The 24,037-nt window shown below is 37.4% G+C and overlaps 1 protein-coding gene across 2 annotated transcripts in view; it reads left to right on the forward strand.

Annotated features, from left to right (window-relative positions):
- ppp1r13bb (protein phosphatase 1, regulatory subunit 13Bb) overlaps nucleotides 1-24,037 on the forward strand; it is an 83,601-nt gene that overhangs the window by 25,000 nt on the left and 34,564 nt on the right. The window contains exons 1-5 of one of the 2 annotated variants that reach the window (XM_059958527.1): nucleotides 1,420-1,438; nucleotides 1,655-1,802; nucleotides 12,511-12,630; nucleotides 15,182-15,255; nucleotides 21,404-21,505. In XM_059958527.1, the coding sequence (XP_059814510.1) occupies nucleotides 1,655-1,802; nucleotides 12,511-12,630; nucleotides 15,182-15,255; nucleotides 21,404-21,505 (444 nt within the window). In that variant the 5' untranslated portion in view covers nucleotides 1,420-1,438. Of the gene's footprint in view, nucleotides 1-1,419; nucleotides 1,439-1,654; nucleotides 1,803-12,510; nucleotides 12,631-15,181; nucleotides 15,256-21,403; nucleotides 21,506-24,037 lie in introns of those variants that run through there. The other variant, XM_059958520.1, reaches the window with a different exon arrangement.

The raw sequence follows: 24,037 nt of genomic DNA on the forward strand, positions 1-24,037 counted from the left end.
TAGCATCAGAAAGTGATGAACTTCATATGTACTTGATTTCAATAGTAAAAGCTTTGCTTTATTCAGGTCATCTTATCAGCACTTAATGCAAAAGTATGCATTTGATTCTTGTACCACAAGGATTCCATGACGTCTGCCGAGGCTGTGAAACTGATTTTAAGTTTAAGCTTGTGTAGAGACCTGAGCTACTTTCCTAGGAACACTCTTGCAGTCCATTGAAACTTATGTTTTTTTTCCCTCCTTGTTTTTATCTATTTTCTTTCTTAGCTAGTTTTGTACAATGGTGCTCCCATGTTTGATAATGTCTAGTTAGAATTTTTTGGCTGAAGATGAAAATTAGACATGAGAATAAGGGGAATTTTGGCCATGGCAAGGTAATTGCGATGTTTTGAGATAATGTAACTAAGAAGTTCATTACATGAATGCTTACTGTGTCATTTTAAAATGTCTGCAAACAGGTTAAAAATTTTAATCATCAGTGTCAACTGCTAGTGGTCTTTTTTGAAAAGCAGAATTTTAAAGTGTGTGATCCTGTTATTATTTGTGTTCTGATGAATCCTTCATTTTCTGCAGTCTTTGAAGTGTGAGGTGCATTTTAATAGTGTAGGTACTATTTAGTTTAGTTGTCTCCTAATTGGTATGTTGTCGTACGTTTTGCTGGTACATGCAGAAGTTTGTTCCCTTACAGTAAAATTACTTAAGGTAGCATTCTGCCAAAGCCACAGTAGTTTATTTTTCATCATCATTTTTCAACACTATAATCCTGAATTGGAGGGAGCTCTTTACTTTTTGATGTTCATTTGTGTCAGAAGAGTGTCAGTTTGTACGTGGGGGAAAATCTAAATATTCAGCTACCCATTCTAGAAACAGTCCAATTTTAGTGTTGGCTTCAAATTTTTTGAATTTTTAATTTATCACTGTGTTGGTGGAGCGAGTTATGGAAAATGTAATACAGGAATAAACAAAATCCAATTCGTTCAGACTGACTTTTAATTGTTTTTCCACAATTTGTAAATTAAGATTAACCAAACTTGTTTGTACTGGTAAGCAACATAACTGGGATGAGATATTTTGATTCTTTTATGAAATGAGTTTGCAAACTATTAAATTGGCCTGTAATTTATTTTTTAATTTAAATGATTAATGATTTTTGTGTGGTTATGTATTATAGACACAAGCATTGTTCCTGTGAGTCATTGCTAATATTAACTTTGCAGTGGCCATGAAAAAATGTGCAGTTGTTAACTTGTTGATAACTAGGATATTTGGTACACTTTGTTACATGAGCGTTTTGGAAATATTTGTAAAGTCAGCTTGCATTAAATTAATTATGGATGTTTCACTGAACTAGCTATACTACAAGTCAGAAGTTCCCAACCTGGGGTCCACAAATCCCTCAGTTAATGTTGGGGACCCCTGCTATAGATTGTTTATCCATGTAAGATTTGCTGTAACACATTTCTATCACTGAATTTATTTCTCTAGATTTGAATGCAATTCTTTTTATTAATGTAATTAAAATATTCACATTTGTTTTGATTTATTCTGGCCTTTTAAATGTGTTGGTAGCATGGCAGTCTTCAGAGACTTTAGTAGACATAAAACTTTAAAAAGCCTTGTAAACCTAATTTTTAAGTTATCTTTTTTTTTGCAGATGATATTGACTGTTTACTTGAGCAGCAATGAGCAGAGTTTTGCTGAAGTCCCCATAACCCCAGAAACAACATGTCGAGATGTTGTTGAATTTTGCAAAGAGCCTGGTGAGATTGGTTGCCACTTGGCTGAGGTGTGGCGAGGGAATGGTAGGTTTTGCACTTGTGTACCATATATTTTGTCTTCAAATGCATACTTTTGTCTGTGCTCTACCAGTTTTGGGTGTCCCAATACCTGTATATTAATCAAGCCCTCTTACCATTAGCTGGCAAAGACCCAACTAATTCTAATTAATTCAAAAGTTCATGGTTTAAAAACACCTTTGTATTCTGTTATGAATGATCAACAAGCTTCAGGTACTAAATCTTCACATAAATTTTCTCGAGCTCAAAATTAAAAGGTAACGTGGAAAAAATAAATACGAGTAAATCAAAATTAATACAACAAAAACACAAAATGCTGGCAGAACTCAGCAGGGCAGACATCATCTATGGGAGGAGGTAGTGACGATTACAACAGTGATTTATCAAGTCTATTGGGATATGCTGTAAGCTCTTTAAAGAAAAGTCTAGGAGGAAATTTTCCATTTATGGAAGGCTTTGCTATAAAAGACAGAGATTGTTTTTACTTGTGTGTCCCAATGGTGTAAGTCATTTTAGGGATTTTGAGTTTTAAAAATTGAATATTGTAGGTACTTATAATCTCAAGGTTGCTAAGATATGGAACTTTTTCACAAAAGGCTTATGTTAGGATTGTGATGGAACTAGTGTTGCTTAGATGAGTGCAGAAATGAAAATGAAGGCAGTTGCTGTATAGTGATATGAACTGAATAAACTGCAGCTTCATTCTGGACAAGAGCAAACTTGGGGAAGATTGGCTTTTAATAGGAAATATTCTCAGAAATAAGTAAGTATATTCATTTCTATTAAGGGTGGAAGATTACCAAAGCTATATAAATACTTCAAAGAATTATTTATCTGCTAATAATGACTTGTGGCTCCTTCCTCAGCTTCCTCAACCCAACATTACAGCATGTAATTTTTCAAATTCCTTGTTCTTCCCACCAACACACCCAGAATGACTGTTAATGCATAGGGTGTTAATTTCATTCATGCATATGCAGATTTGTATCGGTCAGTTAGGGGTTTCCTGGTCTCTAGTTTACTATTCTGAGTTGCCTTTTAAATTGGTATTCCGATCTGAATCTGAAGGTTGGTTGCTGGTTGGATTAATACAGTGGGTACATGCTCTAACTCCAGAATATGCCCTAACACCTTCACACAGAAAACAGTCTACAAAGAAGGGATACCTGGTGTGTTAGGGACTGAGTAAGGTTGACATTCAGTGTCAGTGCATCCTAATATTACAGAATTTTCAAAGCTATGCTTTGAAGTAAAGTTGTAAAAAAAAATTAGCCTTGTTTAGTAGTAAGAATTTGTTGGAATGCATTGTTACAAGAAAGTACCTCAAGATAATATCCAGCACGTGAAAGTGATTCTGAATTGCCATCCCAATTAATTGCATACATAAGACGATGCAGACCATTTTTCTGAGGTTGTTTATTGATTCCATACCAATAATGGTTTATGTTATTTCTTGTCGTTGTCATTGCTTGTATTAAAATACTGGTCAGAAGATTCAAGAGTTGTTGCTATAGTAGAAGATGAAGAAGGTTATTAAAAATTCAGTAAGTGGGTCAAAGAGTGGAAAATTGAGTTTAATTCAGGTTAAGTGCCAGGTGGTGCATTTTGGGAAGTTCAAAGTAAATTTACTATCGAAGTACAGATATGTCATCGTATGCAACCCTGAGGTTCACTTCCTTGCAGGCATTCACAGTAAATACAAAGAAAAAACAAGAAAAAGGAAAATAATAAATAAGTAATAAATATCGACAAATATGAGATGAAGAATCCTTGAAAGTTAGACAATAGGTTGTGGGAAGAGTTCAGTGTTGGGGTGAGTGAAGTTATCCCCTTTGGTTCAAGAGATTGATGGTTGAGGGGTAATAATTCTTCCTAATCCTGGTGATGTGGTCTTGAGGTCCCTGTACCTCTTTCCAGATGGTGGCAGCAGCAAGAAGAGATCATAGCCTTGATGGTGAGGATGCTGCTTTTCCTGCACCAGTGCACTGTGTAGATGTGTTAACTGGTGGGGAGGGCTTTACTCATGATGGACTGGGTTGTACCCCCCACTTTTGCATTCATGAGCACTGGTTCTTCCATACCAGGCTTTGATGCAATCAATCAGTATAATCTCCACTGCGCATCTATAGGAGTTTGTCTAAGTTTTAGATGACATGCTGGTTCCCCCTTTAAAGACTCTCCATCTCGTGTTCTTGATGTTTATTGCTTATTTATTTATTTATTATTATTATTATTTTGCTTGTTTTTTTTATAGTTTCTTTGTATTTACTGTGAATTCCTGCAAGAAAATGAACCTCAGGGTTGTATATGGTGACGTATATGTTTGTTGATAATAAATTTACTTTGAACTTTGGAAAGTCATATGTATGTAAGACTTTCCCCAGGGTCCTGCATTCACTTTCTGTGTTACAGAACTGAGGAACCTTGGAGTATGAATACATGGTTCTCTAGAAGTGAAGTGAAAGGTAGTTGGGGTAATAAAGAAGGCTTTTGATGCACTAGTCTTAGTTACTAAGGGCATTGAATATAAAAGCTGGGTTGAGATGGTGAGGTTGAATAGGGTACTGGCAAGGCTGGACTGGAGTACTGAGTTTGAGTTTTGGACACCAAAAGTTAAGTTTAGGAAGGATGTTAGTAAATTTGAAATCTTCGAGTGCAGAAAAGACGTGTGTTTTTGATATCACAAGTTGGTCTCTTCTTTCTTTTTCTTCCTTCACTTTACGTTTTGCACTTCCAGAAGCATAATGACGTCCAATATCTCTGGCTGAATTGCTCATTGCTATTGCTATCTGCAATGGAAAAAAATCATGAAATATGCATTTAAAAATAAATAGTTTATGTTACAAAAGCTAAATAGCGGTATCAACAAAGACTAGTGAACAATAACAAATTTATGTGACTGTTGTGGCTATGAGTGCGTGTGGATCACATGTACTCAACAACCAACTAGGAATAGTGTTCTGAAAATTATCTGTTTAGTTGCTTATTGAAACTCATTTCAATCGGGAAATACAGGTTGAAACTCAGTTAAATCTGATCTTGTATATTCCTGAGCTGGTTCAGACTACCTAAAATCAGGGAAAAAATGAGGAATCATGAACTGGGTCACATAAAACTGTTGAGTTGCACATCCCTTGTTGCAGGCTCACCATGGCGGTGCACCGTCCAGCAGCGTAACAGCGCACGCTGCTGCGGCTTGGGAGGTGGGGGATAGCACAAAGGTCGCCAAGACACAGCAAGGAGCCAGCACACGCCTGCACACACATACCTTGCAGCATACTGCTCCCCTGACATGAAAACAGCATCATTGCCAGATCATTGTGAGAAAACGGTGAGATGCCGATTTCACCAGATTGCAGCTTGGAAGCATTTAGTGTGGGGTCCTTGAAAATCCGGGACCCGTAGCATATGCTACTTTTGCTTCTAGGTTAATCCGGCACTGCTGAGAGGTCATTCTCAGGTCATTCATACTCCAAGGTTCCTCAGTTCTGTAACACAGAAAGTGAATGCAGGACCCTGGGGAAAGTCTTACATAGATATGACTTTCCAAAGTTCAAAGTAAATTTATTATCAACAAACATATACGTCACCATATACAACCCCGAGGTTCATTTTCTTGCAGGAATTCATAGTAAATACAAAGAAACTATTAAAAAAACAAGCAAAATAATAATAATTATAAATAAATAAATAAGCAATAAGCATCAAGAACACGAGATGGAGAGTCTTTAAAGGGGGATTGGCGTATTGCTCATGTGGTTCCATTGTTTAAAAAGGGTTCTAGAAGTAAGCCTAGCAATTATAGACCTGTCAGTTTGACATCAGTGGTGGGTAAATTAATGGAAAGTATTCTTAGAGATAGTATTAATAATTATCTGGATAGACAGGATCTGATTAGGAGTAGCCAGCATGGATTTGTGCGTGGAAGGTCATGTTTGACAAACCTTATTGAATTTTTTGAAGAAGTTACGAGGAATGTTGACGAGGGTAAGGCAGTGGATGTAGTCCATATGGACTTCAGCAAAGCCTTTGACAAAGTTCCACATGGAAGGTTAGTTAAGAAGGTTCAGTCGTTAGGTATTAATGCTGGAGTAATAAAATGGATTCAACAGTGGCTAGATGGGAGATGTCAGAGAGTAGTGGTGGATAATTGTTTATCGGGATGGAGGCCGGTGACTAGCGGGGTGCCTCAGGGATCTGTTTTGGGCCCAATGTTGTTTGTAATATACATAAATGATCTGGATGATGGGGTGGTAAATTGGATTAGTAAGTATGCCGATGATACTAAGGTAGGAGGTGTTGTGGATAATGAGGTGGATTTTCAAAGCTTGCAGGGAGATTTATGCCAGTTAGAAGAATGGGCTGAACGTTGGCAGATGGAGTTTAATGCTGAGAAGTCTGAGGTTCTACATTTTGGCAAGAATAATCCAAATAGAACATACAGGGTAAATGGTAGGGCATTGAGGAATGCAGAGGAACAGAGAGATCTAGGAATAACAGTGCATAGTTCCCTGAAGATGGAGTCTCATGTAGATAGGGTGGTGAAGAAGGCTTTTGGAATGCTGGCCTTTATAAATCAAAGCATTGAGTACAGAAGTTGGAATGTAATGTTAAAGTTGTACAAGGCATTGGTAAGGCCAAATTTAGAATATTGTGTACAGTTCTGGTCACTGAATTATAGGAAAGATATCAATAAATTAGAGAGAGTGCAGAGACGATTTACTAGGATGTTACCTGGGTTTCAGCACTTAAGTTACAGAGAAAGGTTGAACAAGTTAGGTCTCTATTCATTGGAGCGTAGAAGGTTGAGGGGGGATTTGATCGAGGTATTTAAAATTTTGAGAGGGATAGATAGAGTTGACGTGAATAGGCTGTTTCCATTGAGAGTAGGGGAGATTCAAACAAGAGGACATGATTTGAGAGTTAGGGGGCAGAAGTTTAAGGGAAACACGAGGGGGTATTTCTTTACTCAGAGAGTGATAGCTGTGTGGAATGAGCTTCCTGTGGAAGTAGTAGAGGCCAGTTCAGTTGTGTCATTTAAGGTAAAATTGGATAGGTATATGGACAGGAAAGGAGTGGAGGGTTATGGGCTGAGTGCGGGTAGGTGGGACTAGGTGAGATTAAGAGTTCAGCACGGACTAGGAGGGCTGAGATGGCCTGTTTCCGTGCTGTGATTGTTATATGGTTATATTCCCAAAGCTGAAATGGTTGCCACAAGAGGACACAGGTTTAAGGTGCTGTGTAGTAGTTTTTTATGTAGAGAGTGGTGAGTGCATGGAATGGGCTGCCGGCAACTGTGGTGGAGGTCTTTTAAGATACTTTTGGATAGGTACTTAGAGCTTAGAAAAATAGAGGGCTAGAGGTAATCTTAGTAATTCTAAGGTCGGGACAACAAGTTCAGCACAACTTTGTGTGCCGAAGGGCCTGTATTGTGCTGTAGGTTTTTTATGTTTCTATGAGGGGATCAGAAAGGATGAATGTATACAGTCTCCTTCCCACTGGAGAATCTTGAACTCAAGGACGTGTGTTTAAGGTGAGGGGAAATATTTAAGAGGAACCTGTGTGTACGTGAAATGTGTACTAGAGAAAGTTGCTGTCTGAAGTAGTATTTGTTTCACTAATGGACAAATAAGTAGGTTCACAATTAATAAATGTACTCAGTTAAAAGTTAATAAATAGCTTTTCTTATACTTGCAAGCGGAATAAGTGCCAATCCTGTTCCTATACCTCCTACCTCACTACCAGTTAGTGTCACATACAGTCTTTTCAGCTGGGTGACACTTCACCTGTGAGTCTATTGGGTCACCTACTGTATCTAGTGCACCCAGTGAGACTTGACTTAGATTGGGAGATCACTTCAATGAGTACCTTCACTCTGACCGCCACAAGAAGAAACCTCCCAGTTCAATTCTACTTCCTGTTCCCTTTCTGACTTGTCAGTCCATGACCTCCTCTACTTCTACTGTGAAGACCACACACAGTTAGGAGAAGCAACACCTTGTATTCCATCTCAGTAGCCTCCAACCTTATGGCATGTACATCGATTACATCCAATAATCACCCCACCCCTCTTCTCCACCATTCTCCATTCTTCTTTCTCTCTCCCATGCTTGAAATGGGTTTTAAATATTGCTTGTTTCATGGGAAAAGCTACATCTGCAATACTTTCTCCATTTTTGGCAAGACCACTGTTTGTTCCTATTTCTAAATTGTCATTGAAGGTGGTGTGAACTGCTGCATGCCTCTTGTGAGGGGGTTCCTACAGTATTATTTTATGATGGAAATAAAATTATTTTATTTTAAATAAATGTGCCAATGATAGCCCTTGCAGTGGGTCTGAACCAGTGCCTTGAATGTTACACCTTTCTAATGAGATTTCTCCCAAAGAACTCTTCTATTAGAATGTGAATTAGTTGATTTATTTCCTTCATTTATAACGGGAGCATTTGTTTTTCACATTTTATTTTGCAAAACAAGATTATGGAAAGCTGTTAGTACAAATGTAGAGAGCTGTCCTTCATAGCCATTGCACTACACCCAACAACTAAACTTTTTTGGCATCATGCACATTAAAATGTTTCTGCTATTATTCATAAGACAATAAAGCCACAAGATATAGAAGAAGAATTAGGCCATTTGGTCCACCGACTCTGCTCTGCCACTTCATGGCTGATTCACTCAAGCCCAGATCTGCTGCCTTCCTCCTCTATCCCTTCATGCCCTGACCAATCAAGAATCTATCCCCTGCCTTAAGTATTCATAAAAATCTGGCCTTCACAGCTGCCCGTGGCAATGAACTCCAGATTCACTACTCTCTGGTTCCTTGTCTCCCTTCTAAAGGGACACCCCACTATTCTGAGGCTGTATCCTCTGGTTTTTGGTGTTCCAACCATAGGAAACATCCTCTCCACATATCAAGACCTTTCATCATTTGATAGGTTTCAGTTAGGTCACCCCTCTCCTCATTCATCTTAATTCCAGTGAATGCAGACCCAGAGCCATCAAAGGCTGTTCATATGACAAACCATTTAATCCTGGAATCATTTTTGTGAACCTCCTTTGAACCCTCTTCAGTTTCAGCACATCCTTTCTTTGACAAGGGGCACAAAACTGCTCACAGTACCCCAGGTGAGGCCTCACCAGTACATTATAAAGTTTCAACATTGCATCCTTGCTTTTATGTTCTAGTCCTCTTGAAATGAATGCTAAAATTCCTCACCACCGACTCAACCTGCAAATTAACCTTTAGGGAATCCTGCACAAGGACTCTCAAATCCCTTTGCACCTCAAGACTGTTGTATTTTCTTTCCCATTAGAAAATAGTCATCTCTTTTATTTCTTCTGCAAAAGTGCACGACCATACACTTCCTGACATTGTCTGCCATTTCTTTGCCCATTTTCCTAAACTAAGTCTTTCTGTAGCCACTATATTTCCTCAAAAGTATTTGCCCCTCCATTTTGTATTGTCTGCAAACTTTCAACAAAGCTATCAATTCCATTATCCATATCATTGACAAAATGAATCTGTTCCTACACAGACCCCTGTGGAACAGCACTAGTCACTGGCAGAAATCAGAAAAGGTTCCCTTTATTCCCAAAGTTTGCCTCCTACCAGTCAACCACTGCTTTATCCATGCTGGAATCTTTCCTGTTATACTGTGGGGGCATAGCTTGTTAAGCAGCCTCGTGTGGCATCTTGTCAAGGTCTTCTGAAAATCCAAGTACACAACATTCACTGACTCTCCTTTGTTTATCCTGATTGTTATTTCTTCAAAGAATTCAAACAGATTTCAGGCAAGATTTTCCATTGAAACCAAGTTAACGACACCTTATTTTATCATGTGACTCCATGTACCCCCAAACCACAAATCCAAATACCCCAAATCCTTAATGATTGACTCCAACATCTTCCCAACCACAGAGGTCAGACTAACTGGCCTGTAGTTTCCTTTCTTCTGCTCTCCCTTCTTGAGAAGTGGAGTGATATTTGCAATTTTCCAGTCTTCCGGAACCATTCCAGAATCTAGTGATTTTTGAAAGGTAATGCCTCCACAATCTCTTCAGCCACCTCTTTCAGAATGGAGTGTACACCATCAGGCCAGGTGACATATCGTTTTTCAGACCTTTCAGTTTTCCAGGTGCCTTCTCCCTAGTAATGGTAACTTAACACACTTTATGACCTCTGACACCTGGAACTTCCACAATACTGCTCTTGTCTTCCACAGTGAATACTGGTGCAAAATACTTTTTCAGTTTGTCCACCATTTTCTTGTTCCCCATTACTACCTCCCCAGCATTGTTTTTCAGGAGTCTGATATCCACACTCGTGTCTGTTTTACACTATGTATCTGAAGAAACTTTTGGTATCCTCTTTAATATGCTTGCTTGCTTCTATATTTCATTTTTACATTAATAACTTTATGGCTCTGAAAAGCTTCCTAATCCTCTGACTTTCCACTAATTTTTGCTCTATTATATGCTGTCTCTTTGGCTTTTATGTTGGCTTTGACTCCCCTTGTTAGCCATGGTATGTCATCTTGCCTTTAGAATACTACTTCCTCTTTGGGATGTATATATTTTGTGCCTTCCAAATTACTTCCAGAAATTTCTGCCATTGCTGCTCTGCCATCATCCCTGCCAGTGTTCTTTTCCAATCAGTTTGGTCCAACTCTTCTTTCATCCCCCTGTAATTTCCTTTATGCCACTGATACACCTGACTTTTCCTTCTCAAATCTGAGTGAATTTGATCATATTATGATCACTTTTCACCTCAGGATTCTTACCTTTAGCTCGCTAATCAATTCTGATTCATTGCACAACATCCAATCCAAAATAGCTGATGTGGAATTTATAGGGAATTGGTAAAAGTATTAATAGCAGTTAAAGTTAATGACTGTAGTTTGTAGATTTTTGAATATTTTAGCAAGAAGTAAATTTAGCTTTTTATGAATTAAAAAAAATACATCCAAGAATTTTCTGGTTAATTTGGACCAGTACATTTTGGCCCAGTTGAGTGGCTGTTTCATTTAGCAGAAGTTTCATGAAATTGTTAAAATGGTATAAAAAAGACAAACTACCATATAATTGAGGAATAAGTTTATGTATTTAAACAAAATACAGAACAAATTAGAGCACTACCAATGTTACTACATAGCCAGCCAATGGCGAAGTGGCATCTACACCAGAGTTCAAGGTGAATGATCCCGGGTTCAAATCTGGCTGGCTCCTTGTGTGCTTTCCATCCATGTTGGATTGAGCGTCAAGCTAACAACTTGGCTTTGGTTTTTAAACAAAAAGTGCTAAATAAAATGGAAGGGTTGCCGCCTGATCCACCATAAGACACAAAAAGGAACAACCCAATGCTACTCCAGTACCATAAAACTGCATTAGTTCCTCATACAGTTATATGCTAACTCATTGTTGGAGACAGAGGATTTCAACCAGTGTGTGCTGCTGTATTTGGGGTGTCCAGAGAGTGGTAGCAGCTCTGAAGGGGCTTGTGTTGTCCAGTGTGGAGCAACTCGCCTTTGGTCCCCACCAGACACTCGGGTCTCAACTATGCCTTCAGGTAGCTGTTCACATGTGGCAGTGGTCACACCTAGTACACTGCTTTGATAGGTGAGCCAAACCAGGTGAGGATGGCCTCCAGGCCTCATGCCCCAGGAGATGAGGCTGTGCCTGTCCTAGTATGTGAACTTGGCTCTGGTGGACTGGGCAGATGAGATCCAATGGGCCAGAAAGTAGTTCTGCAATGCTTTGTGGAGAGTGAAGGGCATACTAAGCCACAGAAGAAGGCATGGTTATCCACCGCAATCTAGGAAGATCTCAGTTTGTGTGGACTGCTCATACCACTAAACCGGGACATTCGATTCAGAGAAAGTGGAACTATCCCAATATAACTGCTTTTCCCCCTTTTAAAAACTCTCCCACACGGTTTTGCTGCCATTCTTGGATACAACAGATAACAAACACACCACTGTATTATTTTGATTGTAAATGAGCAAAATTAATGTAGACACCTAGTGCATCTAATGGACTGCCTTCATACAATGCTGTTAGTTATTTATTTTGTGAAATTGTTTTTCTATTCACCATTCCATTCCCAATTCCACATACCATATGCACCTTCACTGCTTTCTCATGGTGGTAAGGGCAGTGGGGTCTTGAAAAGGCTGAAGATTTGCATGCTGGAATTGCTATGTTCCTAACTTTTTTCAGCTGTTCAGACTATAAAGATCTGTATTTTTGAATGTTTATAACCTTCTGAAACTCTCAAATATATTTTTTAAAAAATCAGAAATCTCAGGTTAAATAAAACTTAAATGCCAGATCCTTTTCCCTTCCATCCATTCTCCATTTAAGTGAATAAGCTTGCTGTTCATGTGCCAGACCTGTTCTAGCATGTGCTCAAGGCAGATTTGCCAACAAAGTAAAACTTCAGCTTCAGTAGCCATGAAGGGTATATAGTGAACAAATCAACTGTGAAGCTACTCCTTTGCATACGAATCCCAAACTTCCAAAATATTTGTAGAGTAAATGGTGACAATTCATCAAATGTTCTACAGTTTAATGTCATCAGAAATATCCAAGTAAGCAGCTTTAACTAATTTATTTCTATTAAAGTATGCTGGAGAGTGTAAGGAATACAATCTGTAGAAGAATAGTTTTCATTTTTTAATATAGTACTTTGGCAGTAATGATTTTTCTTTTACAGAGCGTGCTATTCCTTCAGATCATATGATGTATGAACATTTGCAAAAATGGGGTTCTCGTAGAGAAGAAGTGAAATTCTTTTTGCGACATGAAGATTCACCCAATGAGAGTAGTGAGCAAAGTAAGTAAATATGGGTGAGCAATTTTACAACTAGTGAATTGTGAATTTAATATGCAAAGAGGGAGCTCAGGAGTGTGATTAAAATTTAAATCTATGTCAGCTGAGAATTCTGCTTTTTTTTAATATAGAAGAATATAGCATTGTAAGTGATCACTATGCCAGAATGTGTATTCTGGCTTTTTGAGAAATAGCTGATCAGTTTAATTCTGTCTTGTCACCATAGTGCTCCAACAATTTCACCGTCATACACCTTGTGTGGGCAGATTCTGGTTACTTTTTTAGGATGTACATTTTGAATAAAACAATTGATTATCATCGCCTTTTGGTAATTATAGCAAGTTAAGCTATCTATAACAAAATTCTTTAAGATGAAATTCAGCAAATGTTAATTTGAAATGCAAGCCTGTTTGGCATTCTGCCTAATATTTTTTTCCTTGAAATTGATTTGATATGAAAACAAATGGAGTTGCAAAAGCCAGCTGCAACTGAACTCTGGTAGAGATCAGAGTAAAACAAAATATTGCAGGTTGAAGCAAGTCACTGGGTTCTCTTTCAACTATTTTGAAATATTTGCTAGTCATTTCTGCATCTTACTGGTTCAAAGTAAATTTATTATCGAAGTACATATATATCACCATATACAACCTTAAGATTCTTTTTTTTGTGGGCATTCACAGTAAATACAAGAAAATCGACGAAAGACTGCCCATAACAGGGCAGATAATCAATGTGCAAAAGACAACAAAAAGTGTACAAATATAAAAGGGTGGAAAATAAATAACCAATAAATATTGAGAATGTGAGATAGTCCTTGAAAGTGAGTCCATAGGTTGTGGGAACAGTTTGGTGATGGAGTGAGTGAAGTTATCCCCTCCAGTTCAAGAGCTGGATTGTTGAGGGGTAATAACTGTTCCTGGTGGTTCCTGGGGCTCCTACACCTCTTTCCCTAATAGCAGGGCCTGGATGGTGGGAGTACTTGATGATCAGTCCTGCTTTCCTATGCAGCACTCCAAGTAGATGTACTGTATGGTTGGGAGGGCTTTACCTGTGATGGACTGGGTCATATCCAATACTTTTTTCATTTCAAGGGAATTGACGTTTCCATACCAGGCTCTGGTTCTTACAATTTCTATTTAGAATTTCTATTGATTATTTGGATGATCATTTGTAGCAAGATAATTATACTCCATCTCCTTTTCAATCAGGGCATCCTTCTTACTATTTACTGAACCTGCATTAAACCTTCTCTGCTTCATAATCAAGACCATCTCTATACTACTACGTTTGATAACCTCTTTCCTTGTAAATTGCAAATTTTTGCCTTTCGTAAGTATGCATATCCAATGGCCCAGAAAGTAGTTCTGCAATGCTTTGTGGAGAGTGAAGGGCATACTAAGGCACAGAAGAAGGCATATGTTTAAGTGAAGCACAGCTCTTTTCAATTATATGTATTTTTACTCTCTGCTCTCACAGTAATGTAAAATTTTCTTCTTTGGACAAATATGAAGAAATAGACTAGTTGATTGTACCTCCAGCAAAGTTGCATTCTTTCGGTTCTGCACTAAAGTGTTAACTCGGGTACACCCAAAACTAGGTACATTGTAGTTAAGTCAGTTAATACAAAGATGGGCTGGTGGTAGGAAGAAAGTCGGGAAAGGACCAGTCTCTTAAAGATAAGTAGGTTGTCCAAAATTTGATTGATGCAGTATAATATTTTGAAATGAGGTTTCCAACTAGGAAAGAACAGAATCTTGTTTAAATGGCGAGTGACTATAGAATGCTGCAGTACAAATGATCTTGTGTGTGCTCAGCTGTGAATCACCAAGTTAAAGTCCAGATTTAGCAAGGCCGATGCGGTGATGGAATTTATTACAGAGGAAATGGATTTTTTTTAAAAAAAGTCTTTAACTACTGGATACTGGGAAGCACACAGATGGTCTATTGAGTATGGACTTGGAATATAGAACAGCACAATATAGGAACAGGCCCTTTGGCACACACTGTTTTGCTGAACCAATTAAATTTGTAATCAAATGACTAATTAAACTAATCTCTTCTGCTTACAGTGTTCATATCCTTCCATTTTCCTCTCTCATTCATGTGTCTCTTAGAAGCCCCTAATGTTCCTGCTTCTACCACCAGCCTAGGCAGTGCATTCCAGGCATGTACCACGTGCCACTCTGTGTATTTACAGGGAAAAAATGCCCCTCATATCTTCTTTGAAATTACCTCTTTCATCTTAAATACATGCCCGCTGGAATTAGACATTTCAACCCTGAGAAAAGGTACTGTCTGTCTACTCTATCTATGCCTCTCATAATCTTATAAACCTCTATCAAATCTCCCCTCTGCCTCCGTTGCTCCAGAGAAAACAACCCTTTTCTTCAACCTCCCATTGCAGTACATACCCTCTAATCCTGGTAAACCTCTTCTACACCCTCTCCAAAGCCTAAGCCTGTGTTGATTTGAGGAGAGCATATTCTGGATTGGCATGAACATATGACATGGTGCTTTTATTTTGTTGATTTTTTTAAAAATTTGGTCTTTGCAGGTGGACGTCAGTCTCAAGATCAATTAAACAGATGGAATGGAATAAACTTATCTGCAGAGCATTTTGAAAATGGGGTATGTATTTCCTATCAGTCATCAATTAATTTTTTTTAATGCTAGTATGCTGCTCAATTCAACTTTCTTCCTATTCAGTTACTTCCACATTCTGATCCACTTGCCCAGGGAAATGAAAACACAAGTCTAGAATGTGCCAATTATATGCACACCTAATTATTGCTGTTCATAATGACTTCATCTTTCAGTCACCATTCCTTTGTTAGAGTGGTCTTGAGTAAATTTCCAGATTATACACCACCATTGGTGTTTGAAACATCCCACTTCCATGTATTTTTGTCAGCTTTCCTCATTTTAGCACTATAACTATTTTGTACTGATGCTGCAAGAAAGGTGATCTAAAAGATGAATGGCTGAAAAAATAATGATTTCTTTAGCATATCAGAGAGGAAAGGGAATTTTGGGATTATTCGGAGTCTGCCCTCCTTGATGGGAAAAGTAGTATTGGTTCTGAACAGAACAGTGATTCCTGGGGAGGGGAGACAATGGCAACCAAGGGGCTGAGGAAAAGTTCAATGTAGATGATGTTAGAAAAAGTAGATGGACATGAAAAACATAGATTTATCTATTTATATATTAAATGTGGTTTAATTTATGAAACACAAAGAAAAACAGTGAAAATAACTGCATGTATATGTGGTTTATCTTGGTGATGGCAAGATCTGTCAACAGACACCCTGAAAGCAAAGATGGTAAAGAGCGGCTTGGATAATCTTGGAGAGTGGGAGCTTGTTTTGGACTCCATGGTGAGCTAGGAGTCATTTGATTGAAGATGACAAAACTAAGATTTTTAAAAAATATAAAATAGCTAAATTGGAAGCAGTAGTTTATGGAATTCATTCCACACATATCCTGGTCAATTGCAAAATATTAACTTTAGCAAAGAATAATGCATTTCTCTGCTATAATATTATTGGAAATCCAATAATGTAAAAAAAACTAAAATAAACTTACTTTCCATTTTGTTTAAGTTTAGATAATGTTTTGAAAGTTGATAAAGGTACAGTAACAAACCTAAAAATTTTACTTCTAAACTTTCTTCCCCAGTTGCTTCCTATAAGGTACTGACTTCTGAACTACATTGTGGAAAACACAAGCTTTCATATGGTGATAAGCCTTCCTGACATGGTCCTAGCATTATATGAATTTGAAGACTATCAATTAGTGGATATCTTTTCTTCCCAATCCAAAAATGTTGTTAAATATCATTATTAAAGAATTCTGTTTCAGCTATCCAGCAGTTGCAGTATTTCTCTATAACTTCAGGTGCCCAGGCTACATGAAACATGCAAAGGGGAGGGGGGGGGGGGGGGATGTGTTTCAAATTTTTCATTGTGGTAAAGCAAGCACAGTTCAATTAAACAATGTCCAAATGTTAATAGTGTAATTTTATTTTTTTCTGAGAAACTTGTTTAGTTATAATATTTTCTCTTTAATAACCTCAGAAGGTGGCCATTCTGTCCTTTATTTAAAACTAGCCTATTTGCCACTTTTTATTGTGCTTATCCTTTTTAATGTTTGAAAGAATGGAAAGCACATGCACACATTTACACGTTTTTTAATTAAAAAGCACTCTTTAAAGATCACATTTTCTAAAGTAAAGTGTAAAAGTTTTTGAATTACATTTCTTTTGAAAAGAGCTTTTTACCTCCCACACTACTTTAAGTTAGATGCAGATTTGTATGTCAGTTAAAATAACTTTTGGATGAGTCTACAAAAGATCTCAAATATATATATTTTTTTAAAATTGCTGTAGATGGTGGAAATCAGCAATAAAATCAGAAAATGCTAGAAATGATCAACATGACAAAGGTTTCCATGGGAAAAGTTAACATTATGGGTCAAAGAATCTTCACACGAGATTCTAGCATTTTCTGTTTTTATAATATAAATATCTGTTCAGTAATATAGAAGTTATCTATTTTTGTTAGCTTGTTTGGCTCCTGTGAGGCCTAAAACTGCTTATTCTTTGCATTTGCATAAATTTGGCAAGTTTGTTGTTCAATCTAGTTACTCTGAAGAATATGGCATTAATCATGAGCATTTTGCTCTTAACTATTAATGGTCTCTATGGTTTCAGGCGTAAACTGCCTTATTTTTGTTTGTAACTCTTGTCTTGCTAGTCAGTAGCAAGGCTCATGGACAAGTTGCGTCAGAGAAAAGCCTAACACTACTCTCAGAATTTTTATATTGTCTTAGAATGTCATGAAGAAAGGATGAAGCTAATAATTGAGAAGAAATCTACAGAGTTGTGCAAAATGGAATTTGCAGAGAACAGCATTACAAAGCTAATTTTAATATTCTCATTGTATTTTGCACAGTTTAAATGATGAAATAATTAATATTGTTTGTGCGTGTTTTTTTTTGTTGGCTTTGTATTACTAAATGTTAATTTGGAAAAATGTGTTTCATAATAGTTCAGCTAAGCTAGTTTGCATGCCTTGGGTAAATGGATAAGAAAGGTTTAGAAGGAAATCCAAACGGGCAAATGGGACTAGCTTTGTTTAGTATTTGGTCAGCATGGACCAGTTGACCAAATGACCTTATTTAAACATAGAAACATAGAAAATAGGTGCAGGAGTAGGCCATTCGGCCCTTTGAGCCTGCACTGCCATCAGTATGATCATGGCTGATCATCCAACTCAGAACCCTGTACCTGCTTTCTCTCCATACCCCCTGATCCCTTCAACAACAAGGGCCATATCTAACTTCCTCTTAAATATAGCAACTGTTTCCTGTGGCAGAGAATTCCACAGATTCACCACTCTCTGTGTGAAGAAGTCTTTCCTCATGTATTTGTATTTTGTACTCTGTGTGAGTTTGCTGCATGACATGAAATCACTATGAAACTCCAACTTGGTGATTGTCTATCAGGGCAGTAGTCATATACTAGAAATACTTTTTCTGAGGTTTTTGGAATTTATCACTTTATTCTTTCCACCTCTGCAAATCTGTGGTATCTTTTTTGTGTTATATCACCAATTCTGTATGTGATGGTGCAGCCTGCAATCTTATCCTTCAGGCTACTTGTTAACTCCTAAAATTATCTGTAGACACGGTTGCATCAGGAATAATTAACAACTGTTGTAGAAAATTTTGTTAAAGGTAGAAAAACTGTGGGGAAAAGCTAGCATGATTTGTGAAACAGATGTCATGTTAGGTTGAATTATTTTGACTTGCCCATCACATACTACCCACTACATTTATTGAAAAAAAAATGTTTCCAATGTAAGAGGCAACATACTGGAATAGATAAGAAAAAGATTGGATCACTAACAAAAAAATAGAAGTCAAAAATGGATCTTTTTGGTTGAAGATGTAATGAGTGTTGTACCAATTTCACAGTGAATAATAGATAAAAGTCAATTTCACAGTGAATAATAGGTAAAAGCATCAAGATTTGTTGCAAAATTTGTTGACAAAATGAGAATAAAGTACATTGTGAAAAGACTATAAGGAGGTTACAAATGAATGTGCTTATAAGGTGAGTGAGTGAGTAAAGGTCTGGCAAATGGAGTACACTATAGGAAATGTGCAAATATTTGTATTGTAAGGAAAACTACAGTAGTGAGATAGCAAAGCTCTGAGCTGCAGGAGAATTTGGGTGTCTGCAGAAGAATGGTTTTGACTGAATGCTGCAGGTATTTGGGGAAAGCTGATATTGTTATGTCTAAAGGGATTGAATACTAAAATAGGTTATTTTCAATTATCAATTATTCATAAGACCACTTCTGGAATATAGCGTACACAATTCCCCTTATTCGAGAAAGGACGTTAATATATTGGAAGCAGTTCAGAGAAGGTTTATTCAACTGATACCTAGGATGAACTGTATTGTTGTTCTGTGAAGAAGGGTCAGACAGACACAGTTGCATCCTTTTGAGATTTAAACAATGTGAGATAACTTGTTAACAAAAAAGAAGATCCCAAAGGGCCTTGACAGTGAATGTGCAAGGGATATTTCTTTTGGGAGAATCAATAACAAGGGGTAATTATTTAAAATAATTGACTACGTATTTGAGGAATTGTTTTGTCTGAGGATTATGAAACATTTCTTCAGGGGGTAGTGTGGTAAACTATGTATACCTGTCTGGACATGCCCCTCTGCTGACTGCTCCTGTGGCTCCTCCCACAGACCCTTGTGTAAAGGCGATTGGGGCACTGCTTCTCCCTCAGTGTCCAAGATGTCATGCTCCCTTTTGCTGTTAATAAAAGCCTAAACGTTCACTTCCAGTCTCCGAGAGTTATTGATGGTGCATCAGGTAGTGAAAGCAGAGTCTCTAAATATTTTTAATGTGGAAGTAGGTTGATATTTGAGAAGCAAAGGGTAAAAGATTACACAGCTAGTTGATAATGCAGGAGTAGAAGTTACAGGCTGAGCAGCTATGTTTTTTTTAAATGGCAAAGCTTATTTATTATGCTAATGTGTTTGTTTGTATGATGCCAGTTGAAAAGCAGCAATGTTTTCTGCCAGCTATTCTTCAGCCAGTGAGAGAATATACTGCATGGCTAGCAAATCCACACAAGTTGAGGCTCCAAGGGAATTTAAGAGTAACTTAATTGACTTGTAACATGAATTAATTTTCAAAACTTGACTGAATCACTTGGGTTTATGAGAGCTATTATTTTTATATTGTGTCCATGATACTGGTCAGTGACAATGAGAAGATGTAGAACAGAATGATTGATTAGAAAATTGGGATAATGATTACAGGTTGATGTTTTCACAGTGTATGCCAAAAGGGTTTTTATAATTACAATGGAGTTTAAACACTTGTGTTGACGAGTGCCACAAAAGAGACTTTAATACTTATTTTTTAAAAACCATAAGATTTAGTAATCTAGCTTGAGCCTAGTACAGAAATGTACTGTTAACAGAATTTCATTATCCAGCTATACGCATGATAACCCTGTCCTTGAATGACACTATTGAATTTTGTTATGTTGACTTCAGAATAGCTTTATAGTTAACACAGAACTATCTTCCTAAGGCACTTTGTTATCAGCTAGTACATTCCTGCCCTATTCATCTCCTGTAGAATGTGAACACTGTTTGTTCAATTGGCAATGCGAACTTGGAACATTGTGTCCTGACAACATGCAAATCTCAAAAATGTTAAGCAGCATTCCTTTCAATGTTAAATTATTTCAAGGACACCTTCGGACGCTTGGCAGTTGTATTCAGTTTTGAAGTGGTGTAACAGATTAAAACTACATTCTGAAGTCCTTAAAATCTAAGAATCTTTTGCAACTGAATTCACTCTCTATTTTACGGAAATGGATCAAGGGTCTAGGCCAGAAAGGTTTGATAGTCCATATTTTCCTCTACAAGTATTGCCCAGCATCAGCATCTGCAACTGCTTGATTCCATTTTATTTGAATTTTTGAATTTCATGTCATTTGCTGGTGTGTGTGTGTGTGCTTCCTAAGAGTTATTGCGAGAGGAATTCATCCAGTGTATCCTGCCAAGTTTTTTTCATTGACTGTAAATGAGCAGTGTTTTAAAGTGACTGGAAATTTGGCCAAAGAACCCATTTTAATTTCTCCAACATTTACTCCATTTCTTTTGTATGACAATCATGTGCACACATTCCAGTCAAAATTACTCTCACTGGTAGGAACATTGATGCTGGTTGATATGTTTTCATCTATCTTCGAAACAAATATACTAAGGCTGATTATAGAGCCACTGCTGTTACATAATTTAACATCAGATCACTCAACACAGACAAGTTAACCTTTGAGCCCAAATTTATTAATAATGGAATGTTCTTTGTTTGACAGAGATGATATCCACAAAAATGAGGAGGATTAAAAATTAACAGGCATTATCTACAGCAATGTTATTGTTATTCTGAACAGCTTTCAATTAATGTTCAAAAGTTTATCTTCATTAAAAAGTGTTCCATCAGAGTCAGTTTTTATATTTCTGTTATTAAGTGAAAAGGCTATTTTGTGAAATTGAAAACAATTGATGGCAGAGCAGTTTAAGCATTTTGATTATTAAACAAACATTTGGAATATAATATTAGGTAATAGAGTAAGAAATCATACTTCATGGATAGTTGATTTAATTGATATAATAGAAAACTGGGTTTATAGCCAGAGTTAAATAACTAGACTTTAATAATTTTCTATAACACTATAGGGTGGTAATCCTCGAGTAGAGATGACCCTTTCAGAGCTTCAAGAAATGGCTTCAAGACAGCAACATCAGATTGAGGCACAGCAGCAGATGTTGGTAGCCAAGGTAGAACTTTGATTTTTGACAAAACTAACTGAATACATCTCCAAGAAACAATCTTAATGGAAAATGTGTTAATTTATTGTAAATCATTCTATATTGGTATTTAATTATGAAGTAAGTTATTTTCTGTACATCTTAAAAAGAAACTGTTTAATGTTATAGATATCTGAGACCATAAGACATAGGCGTAGAATTAGGCCATTTAGCCCATTAAGTCTACTCTGCCATTTGATTATGGCTGATCTATTTCCCTCTCAACCCTATTATCCTGTCATTTCTCTGTAACCTCTCACACTCTGACTAATCAGGAACCTATCAACCCCTGATTTTTGAATTTTCTCCCTGTTTAGAAAATAGTCTATCCTCTTATTTCTTCTACCAAAGTGCATGACTGTGCTCTTCCCGACTCTACTCCATCTGCCACTTCTCTGCCCATTCTCCTAATTAGTTCAAATCCTTTTGCATCTCCCTGATTCCTCAACTCTACTTTCCCCTCCACCTGCAGTGTCTTTGTATCGTCCACAAACTTGGCCACAAAGCCAGCAATTCCGTCATCCAAATCATTGACATACAATATAAAAAGAAGCAGTCCTAACACAGACTCTTATAGAACACCAATCACTGGCAGCCAATCAGAAAAGGCTCCTTTTATTCCCACTCCTTGCCTTCTGCCAGTCAGCCAATGTTCTGTCCGTTCTATCCAAGCCTCCTTTAATACCTTGGCATTTTATCTTGCTAATCAGCCTCATGTACGGCGCCTTGTCAATGGTCTTCTGAAAATTTAATTCTCCTTTGTCTATCCTGTCTGTTATTTCCTCAAGGAATTCCAATAAATGTCAGGCAGCATTTTCCCTTGAGGAAGTCATGCTGACTTTGGCCTATTTAATCATGTGCCTCCAAGAACCCCAAAACCTCATGCTTAACAATCAGCTCCCTACATCTTGCCAACCAATGAGGTCAGGCTAACTGGCCTATAATTTCCTTTCTTCTGCCTCTTTCCCTTCTTGAAAAGTGGAATAATGTGCAATTTTCCTGTTCTTTTTCATGCCAGAATATATTGATGCTTGAAAGATTATTACTAATGCCTTCATAATCCCTTCAGTTACCCTTTTTTCAAAACCCTGGGGTGTAGTCCATCTGGTCCAGCTGACTTATCTACCTCCAGACCTTTCAGCTTCCTAAGAACCACCTGCCCTAGTAATAGCAACTGCACTCATTTCTGCCACCTGACCCTCTGAACATTGGGTATATTCCTCAATGAAGACTGATGCAAAAAGCTTGTTCAATTTGTCTGCCATTTCCTTGTCTCCCATTACTACTTTTCTAATGTCATTTTCCACTAGTGCAATATCTACTGTTGCCTCACTTTTACTGTTTTGATATCCTCTTCGATATTATTGGCCAGTTTATCTTCATATTTCATCTTTTCCCTCTTTATGGCGTTTTTAGTTTCCTTTTATTGATTTTTTTTTAAAAACCTCCCATTCCTCTAACTTCCCACTTAGTTTTTGCTCTATTATATGCCATCTTATTTACTTATATGTCGGCTTTGACTTCCCTTGTCAGCCACAGTTGCATCATCCTGCCTTTAGAATACTACTACCTCCTTGGGTAGGTATCTGTAGGTATCTACCTTGTGCCTACAGATTGCTCCCTGAAACTCCAGCCATTGCTGTTCCGTTGTCATGCTGGCTTGTGTCCCCTTCCAATCAACTTTGGCCAGCTGCTCCCTCATGCCTCTATAATTCCGTTTACTCCACTGTAATACTGATACATTTGACTTCAGCTTCACCCTCTCAAATTGCAGGTTGAATTCTTATCATATTATGCTTTCTACCTCCTAAGGCTTCCTTTTCCTTAAGCTCCCTAATCAAATCCAGGTCATTACACAATATTCTCCAATCCTGAATAGCTAATCACCTAGTGCAGCAGTTCCCAAACCTGTGGTCCATGGATCCCTTCCTTAATAATAAGGCTCCACAACATAATGTCCTTGTCAGTTTAACCACAAGCTGCCCTAAAAAGCCATCTGGTAGGCATTCTACAGTTTATCTCTCTTGAGATCTTAAATCAGCACCAACCTGATTTTTTCAATCTAGCTGCATATTGAAATCCACCATGACTATCATAATATTTCCTTTTTGATGTGCATTTTCTATCTCTAATTGTAATTTGTAGTCCACATCCTGGCTACTGTTTTCAGGCCTGTACATAACTCCCATCAGGTTCTTTTTACCCTTGCAGTTTCATAACTCCACCCACAATGATACTATATCTTCCAATTGTCTGTCACCTCTTTCTAACAATTTAATTTAATTTTTCATCAGGCTGTCCTTTCAATACAATATATATCCATAGATGTTAAACTCCCAACTATATACTTAGTCCAAACATACATGAACAGATTTCTCAACTGAATGAACTTCTGCAGTTTTCCTTATGCACTTCACATATCACAGATTATCACATATTAGGATCCACCCATTCTTACAACCATTGAAGCTATTATAGCTCCTCCAGTTCAATACTTACAGG

Source organism: Hypanus sabinus, chromosome 2 (genome assembly GCF_030144855.1).
Source record: "Hypanus sabinus isolate sHypSab1 chromosome 2, sHypSab1.hap1, whole genome shotgun sequence".
Lineage (NCBI taxonomy): Eukaryota > Metazoa > Chordata > Chondrichthyes > Myliobatiformes > Dasyatidae > Hypanus > Hypanus sabinus.